The 14,057-nt window shown below is 35.8% G+C and overlaps 1 protein-coding gene across 5 annotated transcripts in view; it reads right to left on the bottom strand.

Annotated features, from left to right (window-relative positions):
* Nucleotides 1-14,057, bottom strand: part of Pkia (cAMP-dependent protein kinase inhibitor alpha) — a 64,958-nt gene that overhangs the window by 3,833 nt on the left and 47,068 nt on the right. For 4 of the 5 annotated variants that reach the window (XM_021158872.1, XM_029475492.1, XM_029475495.1 and 1 more), the window contains one exon: nucleotides 3,866-4,043. In XM_021158872.1, the coding sequence (XP_021014531.1) occupies nucleotides 3,866-4,016 (151 nt within the window). In that variant the 5' untranslated portion in view covers nucleotides 4,017-4,043. Of the gene's footprint in view, nucleotides 1-3,865; nucleotides 4,044-12,232; nucleotides 12,322-14,057 lie in introns of those variants that run through there. The other variant, XM_029475493.1, reaches the window with a different exon arrangement.

Here is a 14,057-nt window from a genome sequence, read left to right as displayed (position 1 = left end):
TGCAGTGTCAGTCAAATGTCCCTCATTCATTATGCTCATTGCAATCTCAGTCAGTGCCTTCACAAATACTAAAACTCAACAATATTTTCACTCTATCTTGGGGCAGTTAATACATGTGGAAACTTTGGTCAGTCCTTCACGTGTTCGAATTTGTCATTTGGCTACTACAACCAATATGACTTGACAGACAAAATATTTTGTAGTGTTATAACAACATAAATTCTGTCCATATTTTTTGAAAGTTTATCATAAGTAAATGATATAAATAAAGGTAGGTAGACTGGTCACACTGCCCTCACTTATATATAATACTAAAAAAAGATTATATATATATATACATTTTTTTTTCTTCTTGAAACAGATTTTACTGTGTAGTCCAGGTGGACCTCTAATTTCTTTTTTTTTTCCACTTCTTTTTTTATTAGATATTTTCTTCATTTACATTTCAAATGTTATGCCTAAAGTCCCCTATACCCTCCCCTGCCCTTCTCTGCAACCCACCCACTTCCTGGCCCTAGCATTTCCCTGTATTGGGTATATGATCTTTGCAAGACCAAGGACCTCTTCTCCCACTGATGGCCAACTAGGCCATCCTCTGTTATATATGCAACTAGAGACACAGTTCTGTGGGGTACTGGTTAGTTCATATTGTTGATCCTTCTATAGGGTTGCTGATCCTTTTAGCTCCTTGGTTACTTTCTCTAGCTCCTTCTATAGGGGACCTGTGTTCTATCCAGTAGATGACTGTGAGCATCCACTTCTGTATTTGCCAGGCACTGGCATAGCCTCACAAGAGAGAGCTATATCAGGGTCCTGTCAGCAAAATCTTGCTGGCATATGCATTATTGTCTGGGTTTGGTGGTTGTCTATGGGGTGGATCTCCAGGAGGGGCAGTTTCTGGATTGTCCTTTCTACTGTCTCAGCTCTGAACTTTGTCTCTGTAACTCTTTCCATGGGTATTTTGTTCCCCATTCTAAGAAGGAACAAAGTATCCACATTTTGGTCTTCATTCTTCTTGAGTTTCATGTGTTTTGTAAATTGCATCTTGGGTAGTCTAAGTTTCTGGGCTACTATCCACTTACCAGTGAGTGTGCATCATGTGTGTTCTTTTGTAATTGAGTGACCTCACTCAGGATGATATCCTTCAGATGCATCCATTTGTCTAAGAATTTCATAAATTCATTGTTTTTAATTGCTGAGTAGTACTACATTACCACATTTTCTGTATCCATTCCCCTGTTGAGGGACATCTGGGTTCTGTCCATCTTCTGGCTATTAAAAATAAGGCTCCTATGAACATAGTGGAGCATGTGTCCTTATTACCAGTTGGAGCATTTTCTGGGTATATGCCCAGGAGAGTTATTGCTGGATCTTCTGGTAGTACTATGTCCAATTTTCTGAGGAACAGCCAGACTGATTTCCAGGGACCTCTAATTTCTTATCTTTTGACTTCACCTCTTAAAAGCTATGATTAGAAATGTACATCATCATACTTGGCTCTGTCCTTCATCATTTTAAAATGAATGAATGAATTTAGTGTGTGTGTGTGTGTGCATGAATGCACATACATACCTACATCTGAGTGTCTGTCTGTCTCCTGGTACACAGTTGCCACAGTGTTTCAACAGAGGACAACTTTCAGCAGTGAATTTTCCCTTTACTGTGGGGTCTGGCATAAAACTATAGTCATCAGGTTTGTGCAGCGAGTGTATTTACTCATGAAGTTGTTTTGGTTGCCTTTTATCCTCTATTCTTAAAATTTACACATTAAACATCTCATTATACTCCAGTGATTCTAAGTATTTTAGGAAATTAATCTTTATACCTAGAGTTTTACCAAAACATAACTAGGCAATGCTTACAATTTTTCATACACTAGCTTTTATTACTAGAGTCCTGGAGAAGCCTTCAAGATGTGCAGAAGACCTGGATGTGGGGTGTATTGACAAGAAAAGAATGTATGGGAGACACTTTTGAAAACCAAATGAAGGGTCATGTCTGGGCAGATGAGGGACAAAAGAACACTGAAGGATGAAAGGGACTGACTGTAGAAACACAAAACGAGAAACCCAACGTTCACGAGGATCGGATCTTCCTGGTGCTTGAGGACAGTGTTTAGGATTAAGCATTACACTGCAAACAGAGATGTGGGTAAATGATGCGTGTGAACTAACAAAGGCGAGTGATGTGGATGAATATGTATTATAAGAAAATAGAGACAAGTGTATTAAGTTTGCCTTTATATATGTCATATCATAGTTTAGACGTTCATATTACTATTATCTGTTCTGTGCATAGAGAATAGTAAAGTCACTGATGTTTACAGTTTTCCCAGTTCTAGACTTTATGGGTGGGAGAGAAACTAAAAAAAATTGCAAGGGCTTAGATAATTGTAATTAGAATGCAGAGTTCTTTAGAAAACAAGATACATTATAACCAGCAATTTACTTGAATTTTTTTTCAAATTATATAATTAAAATGAATTTAATGCAGATTTATATTTTACATATATATATATATATATATATATATGAACATAAATGTCAGTATTCCTCAAATTACTTATGGTAATCTAGTTATGGTCTCTTGTATTAAAAATGTCTTAAAATTAAAAGTTCTCATTAACAGGCAAAACAGAAGAAACTACTCTATGGCTCAAAATTCCCAATTTTAAGACTTTTTGAAATTGATGCAGTCACTTAAAATTGAATATTTATGTAAGGATTAAAATATAAATCTATTAAAAGAAATGAGCAAAATTTCTATACCATAAGAAAAAATGTATTTTCTTATTTCATGGGAGTAAAATGAAATAGCACCTTTAGTCTTTCTCCAAAGTGCATTAAGAAGTAAGTATATACAATAATGGTGGAGAAACAATGAGCCCTAGGATATGCAGGTCCATGCAGCACAAAGGCATGCTGTCAACATTTTTCATTAATCTAAACTTGAAATGGTGTCTACTACTATTGACCTTTAATAGTTGAAGACAACCCTGCCTTTTAAAAATCACATATATAACCTTACACATTTCCCAAATATCTCAAGTCTTTCTCAATATACTCATAGAGCGAAGCCATATTGAGTTTTCCAAATAGAGTCAGAAATAATCAGTTCTTATGTGTATTACACTTTGCTCCCTTGATTATTAATTCTTTTTTTATATTTAATGATTATTCTGTGTTAGTCTTCTTAATAAATTTGAAAAAGCTATGTATGGAGTAACTACTAAATAACTTTTTTTAATACTAAAATTTAATACTATAAAATATTTTAATGTATTAGGATAATTTTTCTTTTTCACTAGTAATTCCAGGTGATTAAACACATTTTTTTTTAAACAAAATCATCCAATCATGAAAACTTAAAAACACTTTATCTAAGAAGCACTTCTATAACAAACTTTTTGATTTTGGGTCTCAATAAAAATGGTTCTAGGGTGCCTCTTTTGAAATGATTCTTTGAGGTCTGCCTGACTTAATTGTGAATCTTTGTAAGTAAGTATGAAATGGAGGGCACAGCTGGTGTTATTCATGGTAGGAGTCCTAACTCTAACTCTGTTAAGGTTTTTCCATAAGTAATTTCAAAATTTTTGTAGATACTGATTGTTTTTTTAATCAGGGTTTTAGTTTTCAAGTGAGAAGTTACTGAAAAAGGAGGGATTGGGGAACTAATCAGATTTCATTTGGCCTGAACTGTTTTTAACTGTCATCTCATTTCAAAGGAAGCATTTTTGGTTGTTATTGTTTTCATTTTTTTGTTTGTTTCTTCTTGTTGTTTGTTTTTTGTTTTTGGGTCCTAATATCAGGTAGGAAAATGCCAAATTGTTCCATGTTCCTAGAAAAGTATACATTGACTGACTCACCTGTCTTGTTGATATCAAGGCCTGCTAGTTTTAAGGCTAATTCATTGCTGTTGCCACTTGCAGAGGAAACCAGGATATCATGTATTGCATTTCTTCTACCTGTTCTTCCTGAAGCAATGAAATCTGCATACGTAGTTTCCACATCAGTCATTGCTAACAAATATCCACATAGCAGGGACTACAAAAGAAAGAAATGTTAATAGGTGAATGCAATGGTGGTCAACAGCGAATATTGAACACAGAAAGATTAATGAATGGCTTAAAAAATGAACAAGAAACAATTGTTTAGAAATAATCTTTTGATTCTTTTCTGAAACATTTCTGTCAAACCATAAGAGTGACCACTATGGCAGAAATACCCTAGGGGTGCAATAGTGGAGCACATACCCTAGCAGCAAACAACACCTCTCTAACTGCTCCTTTACTAAACCAGCATTATTCTTAAAGTACATTCTAAATGTTTACTTTTACACTCTCAGATAAATATAATTCTTGACTCTTATTATAGAAATTTTCTTTTGCAACAAATGCATGCCATTACAGAAAAGCAAAAGCAATGAAAATGCAAAGATGCTCTGGAACCCAATCCCAACTGATACAAACACAACCCAATCCCCAGTCCCAACAGATACAAACACAACCCAATTCCTAAACTTAAGGCTCAAGGATCACTGCCAAAGAGACTGGGAGTCGGTTCTAAGAGCCAAAGGAATATCAAGTTTGGTGTGAGATTAGTCTACTAGAAATGCCAGAAAAAATGTATTTTGATGAAGTCTCATCAACATGGCTTCATTTTTTAGTCACTGTTTTATTGCCATGAAGAGATACCATGACCAAAGCCATTCTTGTAAAGAAAACGTTTCATTTAAGGCTTGCTTACAGTTTGTGAGGTGATCCCAGTATCATCACAATGGGGAACACGGTGGCATGCTGTCAGATATGGTGCTAGAGAAGTAGCTGAGAAATCTACATGCTGATCTATAGTTAGAGGGAAGAGACACTGAGCTTGGTATTGCCTTGTGAAAACTCAAAGCCCACTTCCAGAGACACACTTCCTCCAACAAGGTCATATTTCCTGATTTCTAATAATTTCAAGTGGTTCCATTCACTGGTGATTAAGCATTTAAATACATGAACCTAAGGAGCTGTTCTTATTCAAACCACCTAAATGCCTAAACAAGACCTGAACAATAAGGAGACCAATTAAGGTAACATAGAAAGGGGATAGTTCATGGGGCCTCAAGCCTGGACAAAGAAGTATTGGCAACTGGGGAGTGTCAAGAGCAGGAGAAATAGTCTTCTCCAGGGAGCTCCTCTTAACAGGCTATTCAATAGCAAGTGACTCTTCCTAAAATAAGATAATTCAGGTAACATTATACAGTCTGAGCAGGGTGTATATATGCAACAATTAATGAAAATAGGCCATGAATTATGTTTGTATCTGTTGGTATTGGGGATTGGCCTGTGTTTGTATCAGTTGGAATTGGGGATTGGGCTGTGTTTGTATCCGTTGGGACTGGGGATTGGGTTGTGTTTGTATCAGTTGGGACTGGGGATTGGGTTGTGTTTGTATCAGTTGGGATTGGGTTCCAGAGCATCTTTGCATTTTCATTGCTTTTGCTTTTCTGTAATGGCATGCATTTGTTGCAAAAGGAAATTTCTACAATAAGAGTCAAGAATTATATTTATCTGAGAGTGTAAAAGTAAACATGAGACAGACAGAGAGAGAGAGAGAGAGAGAGAGAGAGAGAGAGGGAGAGAGGGAGGGAGGGAGACGGAGGGAGAGAGAGAGAGAGAGAAAGCTAGATGATGTATGGGTGGAGTAGGAGGGAAGAAATCTGAGGAAAAGGATGTAGTTATAATTAAAAAACAATGTAGCAATTATTTAAAAAAAATCAAAATTCTAATGGGCTAGAGTTATAGCCCTGTGTTAGAACAAGTATTTCCTGTGCACAGTGTCCTGCTTTTCACCACCAGGACCAAGAAAAGTAAAAGTAAGAACTTTAACAAAGGAAGGCAGGATCCTGTTTGTGCTCAGGACTCAGTTTCCAGTACTTTAATCTCTACTCCAACTAGTCAGTGTTGACTTAGAGTCTAAAAGAGTCACAAGCAATAGATTTAACAAATGTAATAAGAACTTCATGAAAAGGGCATAGGACCAGATTTAGCCCAAATGCCACAACTTTACACATGACTTATATTTTAAAATTCTCCTTAGAGAATTTTACTTTAAAATTATATTTTAAAATTCTGCTATAGAGCTGAATTGGAAATAAGTAAGGGGTTAAGTGAAGTGATCCAGTCCACAGGTAGGCATTCAGCAAGTGCACTAACTACAGAAAGGCTAAGACTATCTGAGACATCGACTCAGATAGACTTTGTGTTCTAACATCACCCTACACCAGAAATTCAAAACACTTCTTGTCAGTACTGCTGTGGTTCAGGACGATGAGTCTTGTGCTCTGGAGACAAGTAATGGCTTGAGAAGAGTGACATACTCCTTGAAGTACAATTTTGACTGAGCAGAATAAATGAAAGGGAACTTGTCCAACACAACCCCTGATATATAAACTCATAAACTTGAAGAATGATACAGTTAAGGTAATGAATGTCCCCTAGAGGCCCATGTGTTGGATAAGTCTACATGGAAAATTATCTAAGACAGAAGTACTGGGTTTCAAATGAGTGAGTTTATTAAGTATGTAGCAAGCAAAATAGAGAAGAAGGAACAAATAGAAGGTAGAAGGAAAAACCAAAACAAAACACATGGATAACAGCCCATCATAAAACTGGGCCCTGTCAATATCCATCTGAAACTGTTGGAGTAGTTTAGTTGGAAGAGTAAGCAGAGTGACATGAAGTGAGGTGCTTCCAACATGTAGCAGGAACAACTAGGGAAACTGTGCTGAACCAGTCATGCTGGAGTTGCAGATTGGGGGACTACCAGGCAGAGGAGAGCAATCTCTTATTGGATAGCTCTTCCTTCCAGTTCCCATATGGAAATTTTTATACTATTAGATAATAGTAACCTCTATTGAGATGGCTTATCTTCTAGCTGTCATTATGGAGACCTTTTAAATTAAATTAAATTCATTCTTAATTTCAATAAATGTATTCTATTTATATCATTTCTATTCCCTTCTAACTCTTTCCATATCCAACTTGTTCATTCTCAACGTCATAATTTTTCTATTATTATTATTATTTATTATATTTACATATATAATAATATACATGTATTGTTATATTTACATATAAATGTAGCCTCTGAGTCTATTCACCATTCCTTAATATATATAATTTTCACACATAATCAAAGATTTCCTTTGACAGAACATGGAGACTATTGCAGAATGTCTGTTTAAATGCAGAGAATTGCCTGTGGGGTGTCCTGCTCCAACTGACAGATCTATAGCACAATACCCACATCTACACTCAGGGGACACATTGGAAGAGGAGACACAAAGCTTAGAAGAGCCAGAGTACCAGGGCATCCCCTCTGAAGTAGGATAATATCTTCTATATATGACAGAGTTCCAGGGCATCCCTCTGCAGTAGGATAATATTTTCTATATATGACAGAGTACCAGGGATCCCCTCTGCAGTAGGATAATGTCTTCTATATATGACAGAGTACCAAGGCATCCCCTCTGAAGTAGGATAATATCTTCTCTATATGACAGAAGTACCCGGGCATCCCCTTGAAGTAGGATAATAGCTTTGATATATGACAGAGAAGCTTCACTCATGTATTCTCAACAATATGGATGACTAGTCACAATCTGAACAATGACAACACCAGCTGAAACGCCAACACGGGAAGCGAAACTCTCACTATCTCTACTTCTAGATGAAGAATTACAGGCCACTGATAACTTCCAGGAGATGGAGAATTAGTCTTTCCTAGGGACGAACCCTCTGATTTTATAATACCAAGTGGCCAGCTATAAAAACATATACACACAACATATTTGTCATTAGCTGTTTGCTGTCTTCCTTGCTCCATGCAAAAGATCTAGGGAATTCTAGAGGACACTGTGTCTGGGATAAGAAAGCTGTTCACATTCCCAGAGGGCTTAGTAAGTTTAAACAGCACATAACAGATTACCAGTATACGATCTATCCCAGTCATTTAAACCCAGTCCATGTTACTATTGGACATGGCAAGATCTAACAGAAGAGAGTTACATCCTTAAAGCATAACCTTGAAGTGGGTTTTGGGACCCAGGGTCCTCCTCTTCCTCTTTTTAGCTTTCTGGCTACCAAGAGGCGTATATCCTCTTCCACCATATGGAACCACCATGATGCCTAGCTACAGCTGCAAAGCACCAGAACGTGGTCACTGAAAAGTACAAAACCACGGGTCAAATGAATCTTCCTCTACATTAGCTGCCTATGCTGCACATTTTCTTCCACCAGCATGAAGAATTTGGAGTACGGTTGTTGCTCTGTCATTCAGTCATGGAGTGAATTGCAGAGAAAGCTTTAACCATTTTGTTCTTAATTATTAATTAGTAAAGTGCACTGGATAATGTGATAATTAATGTGCTTCAAGTGAGATGGTAATCACCGTTACTCAAAATTACTTTATTTCAAAAATCTTGTATTTGGAAATCCCCCCTCTGGCCATCACCTCTACCTTTCCTTTCATCTCATACTTGGTGAATAAGTCCCTTCACATTGAGCCAGTCCTTATTTCCTTCAGCACTTTGTACTTGTACTAGGTGTGGTACCATGGAAATCAGCTGCCCACTAGTTCATGTCTCTTCATCTAAGCATCAGGAAGTCCCCTTGCTATTATGATCAACACTTTCCTACCTTTGCTTCATGCTGAGAAAACAGCCCAGCACACATTCTTTGATCTTATTACCAGGTGGCTGTTACCAGAAAAAGTCACACAATTGTGCCAATTGGCTCAGCTAGACATGTCTGACTATTATTAGTCTGCAGAGTTGCACAAATTCTTTTATTCACCTCTAGGTGACTCTTCCTTGGGCTCTGATCCATGGGAAAGACCCCCAGTCCTTTCAAGACTACACATCAAATATTGTCTGTTTTCATTGATGGCTCCATCTTTCTTTCCTAAAAGGATGCAGGACATTGGCTTAATGTTTTCTCAAACTTCTCCTAAACTATATTCTCAGTGTTGTCTTTCTTTGCTGGTGAATTGTTTTCTTTCCATCCTTCCTTCCTCCCTCCCACTATCCTTCCTTCCTTCCTTCCTTCCTTCCTTCCTCCCTTTTAATTTTGAAACATGCTACTGATTTTCTTTTATACCATCTCCTATACGATCATCCACTTGCTATAACATTATACACCATGTTTAGCACATTTTTGTTTATCTCTCACCCTTGAAATCAATTTCTAATTACTTCTCAATAAATAGGTTTCTTTTAATCACTTACATTTTCATTCTATTTTAAATGCTGCTTCCAGAACAATATTAGGCCATTCTGAAAACCCTCCAAAGCTTCACACACAGTCTATAAATTCTAAAAATTAGAATTCCTTTTAAGGGCAAATGGCTTTTGCTTCTTCATATTTTACTTCACCACACATGTCATGCTGGTATATTGCAGAATACAGCACAGTATTTTTCAGAGATCTATGATGGTGCATTTGCTTAAATCAGTTGCCCACCAGGAATGCAAATAAATCTGCTTGGTGAAACAGACTGAGCCTTCAGAATTCAGCCGAAACTCATCTTCTCTTTTATCACTTTCCCCATCTTCAAACTGCAAGTTATAACTCAGAATTTTGTCTGTAGAAATCACTGACAACATTATGGTGACCTCTCTTTCTAGACAGATAGCAAGCTATGACAAGTCAAGGACTTATTAAGATGAAAAAATATTGCATATACTCTCTCAATTATGGAATGAATATGAGATAAAGCAGAAGAGGAATCCACTGGAGAGGGGCAGAAAGGGAGGGAGTAGGAGGAATGGGGATGGTAGTGGAGTGACAGATGTGAGGAAAACCAAGTGCTATATACATAAAAATGTCAAAATTCAGTCCTATCATTTGTTTGCTAACTGAAACTCTAATTTGAAAAGAAAATGTTTGCTATTAGTTTTGTATATGCATTACTAACATAGTTACTTGCATAGTGTCAGTCTTAAATCAAAGTATAGATACGGCAAAGATGCTTTCATCAGCAGCCACAGACTGGCCATGCTTCCAGATGATGGCAAATGAAAGTGAACCCACTCTAACTTGAATGATTCAACTTATGCAGAGTGTGAAGACTGTGTGATTCAACCTTCCACCCCATCTTCACTTTGGTTCTTACATTTTTGGAACATAGGTTCATAAATTCCTAACACACTCCTTTTACATCTTTATGAGGCTGTTTCTGAGTCAGTAATAATGTTTTGACCTTGCTATAATTAAATTCTGCTAGTAACAAGAATATTGTCTTTAGCTAGAGCACGATTAGCAACATTATGTTTACTTTCTACATTAACCTGAAGGTTTAGAACTGAATAAAAGAATCAGTAATATACCTGTAAGTACTTAAGGAGAAATGAAGTGAGAGAAATACACACCTTTTATAGTTTCTATTCTCAGTGAGTGTCTTTTAAAATAGTGTTTCAAAGCATGACTTAAAAGAAAGAAAACAACTGCTATCTATTATTTATCATCTGGCAAAAGAAAATAATACGACACAAACCAATATCTCATTTTCAGTTAAAAATGTCTCATACAAAAAAAAAATGTCTCATACTTCAAATGACCCTGAAATCATATGCAGACCAAGGGTTAAAATCCAGGTCTTATTTTATAAAAGAATTTCCTTGTCTTTTTCCTATTATTCCTTTTCTCTGTAGACTGCCATAACATGTGGGGTTTGTCTAACCCACCCTTGCTGCTGAGTTTAAGAAGATCTGTAGTATCAAAATGAAGCATAGAATTGGCTATATTTCCAACAAAGATATGAATTTTAAAAAACTGAACATGAAGCTGAAAAGTCTATCACTGTGAACAGAACTGACAGTTTTAAACTCTCATTTGGTTCACTCTTATCTAATAGGCATGGGCTGGGACAAACAGGGATATGAAAATTCTAAGGGCGTGTCATAATTGTCCTCAACTGGTTATACACAGATTGGATTTGAATTGAGTCTATGACAATAAGAACTGATGAAGAAGCACTATTCCTATAGAAGTCTCTCCTGTTAAATATTTTTGTATCAATTTATTAGATTTATGTGTAGATTATACGTCTAAAGTAAATTGTAAACTAAACATTAGGTATTTCATCACAGTTCTCACCATAGTAATTTTATTAGCTATTAATAGAAAATTAATATTTAAAAAGTTCTTTATTTGGATAAACAAAGTTATGATAAAAGAATATAGCATACAGATAGCACAAGATAAACATATGCAAAGCAGAAGAAATGTAATTCCATTTATGGAGAAAATACATAGCTGCTTTGAATTCTATGCATGTCTTTCCATTATTATTTTTATTATTATTCTTAGGTTCCCCAAAGTGCATGTTTTCCCATACAAAATGCCTTCCCTCATCCAAATCAAGTATTTAGGCATGGGTCTCTTTCAGCTACCAAAGATCCAGAGATGTCTTTTACAAAACAAACAAACAAACAAACAATAACAACAAAAATACATTATCACCTCATGGAGAACAAACTTTTGCTATGAAATTCTGTAGAATTGTCACTGAAATTTATAACTAACATATCTAGAAACAGGAAGGAAAGAAGGAAGGAAGAATGAAAGCATCATCAAATAAATTTCAGCAGCTGACAGAGGTTTAGCAGAGGACCAATTATCATTTATTTATTTTATCTGTATAAAATAAAGAGAAAACCCTTGAAAAATATAGTAATAATGGACTTTGTTTCCTACTTGTGTTGCTATATTTAGAATTTTCTAGATATTAATGATAATTTATTGCATATAGACATAGAATATGGTACATTTCTGAACCCAGTTATGCAAATATAGTTATATTAATTAAGGTCTGGAGTGGGGGAGGGAAGATATTTTATTTTAAATATTGAGCTACCACATAATAGATTACATTTTAAAATTTAAATTTCAAAAATAATATTTAATGTAATTAGGTCAACACTTATGAAAAAGTACTAAGCATGCTCTGTCCCCTGGAGCAAGCCCCTCCCTCTCACTGTGAAGGAAGTGAGCAGGGCTGTCCTCAGGAAACATTAAATGGAAGGGGACTTTCTGACAACATGAGTTGTTTGGGGACTTTCATACTTAATGTCTTTTAGTTCTTCTAATATCACAGTGCAACTATTCACAGACATAAATCAGACTTTCCTCTAGCAGAAATTACAGATTTAGTTAAGTTTCGGGAACCTCATAACCGCATGTACTTACGCCTCCTATCTTAAATCGAAGCTTTCCACATCGGTGTATCCTAGAAGAAGCTGAGCCTATGAAGCTGCTAAGATGGTTTTTATAGTGACATTGAGTCATGAGCCAAATGGTGACTGAAGAACATGCTAATTTTACTTCTGTAAATGGGACACATGAAATGGGAGTCGCACACTTGGAAGGGAGGATGGAGAGACTGCCTCCAACGCACAGAGGATTCTAGAGTGAACAATCCAATTTTAAAAATGAAGTCTAAATGTCAGAAACAGAAAAAAATTACCTTGTTCCACTCTCAAATTCAGTGACAAAAATTCTCAAGTGTTAAAATAATGAAATCCTGTGCAATTCCCAGTGTGTTCAGTACTCAACACACCCTGGTGTTTTCTGTCTAAGATTTCCCTGCATTAAGAACAGTGGTCAAGATCTCCAATGAGCTTTCAATTATGTGGAACAAATCTGCTAACATTTACCACGTGAAAAAAATGAAAGAACTGGCCAAATATAAGTATTTATTAATTCTCTGAAATATACCAATAAACCTAATATATATTTACATAAACATTTGTTTTGGAAAGGAAATATGTTTTTAAAAGAAAAAGAAAATGATGACAGAAATTTTGTATAGTTTTACATTCGTAACTCTGGTTTTTATAAATGTCTGGCTTAATAAGGGACATCTGGCTTCTCAAATCTGCATCTGCACTAGATCTATTGCAATATGTTGCTTCCCTTGCGCTATATGAGGAAAACCTGTCCTCATAAAGATTTTTCTTTTAGGTTTACAAAAATGAAGAGAACTTTAATAGCCTTTTCAGGTATTTGTAAAGTTGTTTTTTTTTTCTTTTCTTTTCTTTTCTTTTCTTTTCGTTTTTACAATGTGGACTGTAAAAGCATAAGAAAATGCTTTCCACCCCTGTTTGCTAATGTCTCTAACATCTGTCTTGTGTCATGAGTGGCTCTTTTGTTCTTGCAAGCACACGTATACATGCACACACACAATACTGAGCATCACTATTTTGGCATATATTTGTTCACTGGGCATTGAGTCAGGTAAATTTTTCAAATAGTTATATTTTCTAGTATAAAACCTAATGAATTTTTTTTGAGCCAGATATGGCATTTTCCAAAATGTATCTTTTTCATTTGGAAGCTTGGATATTGCAGTCACAAATCCCATTATTCACTTTAAAGAAAACCTTCCCAAAACACCCAGGCACAAACAACCGGAGTTTGTTTTATATACAGATTATTAGGAATGGTGATCCTTCAGTCTACAATGTGACTGAGCAGGTGCACAGGATTTTACTAAGAAGAGTAACTACAGAGTTAAAACTAACTCTGTAGTTTTTCTTTTGTTTCTTAAACCATATTTAGATCTTATCTCATTTTTACAGGAAATCTTGATAGATACCTTAGAGGGGGAATATCAGGTCCTCTTACATTAATTTCTTAAATTCCCTTTTCTCTAGCAACACATGAACAGTTACCATGAATACTTTCTTTAGTGTGCTCCCACTTACAACAAGATTTCAACAATAGCCTCAGCAACAGGAAGCTCTGGTCAATTCATAGCAGTCTGAATTAAGTTCTTTTTATTTTTAGATTTTTATTTTTATCGAATATTTTGAACTAATGTTGAAAATAAGTGGATATTAGCCCAAAACTTAGGATACCCAAGATATAAGATACAATTTCCTAAACGCATGAAACTCAAGAAGAATGAAGACCAAAATGTGGACAATATGCCCCTTCTTAGAAGTGGGAACAAAACACCCATGGAAGGAGTTACAGAGACAAAGTTTCGAGCTGTGATGAAAGGATGGACCAT

The sequence above is a fragment of the Mus caroli genome, chromosome 3, assembly GCF_900094665.2.
Source record: "Mus caroli chromosome 3, CAROLI_EIJ_v1.1, whole genome shotgun sequence".
Classification (NCBI taxonomy): Eukaryota; Metazoa; Chordata; class Mammalia; order Rodentia; family Muridae; genus Mus; species Mus caroli.
This window is presented reverse-complemented; position numbering and strand designations above follow the sequence as displayed.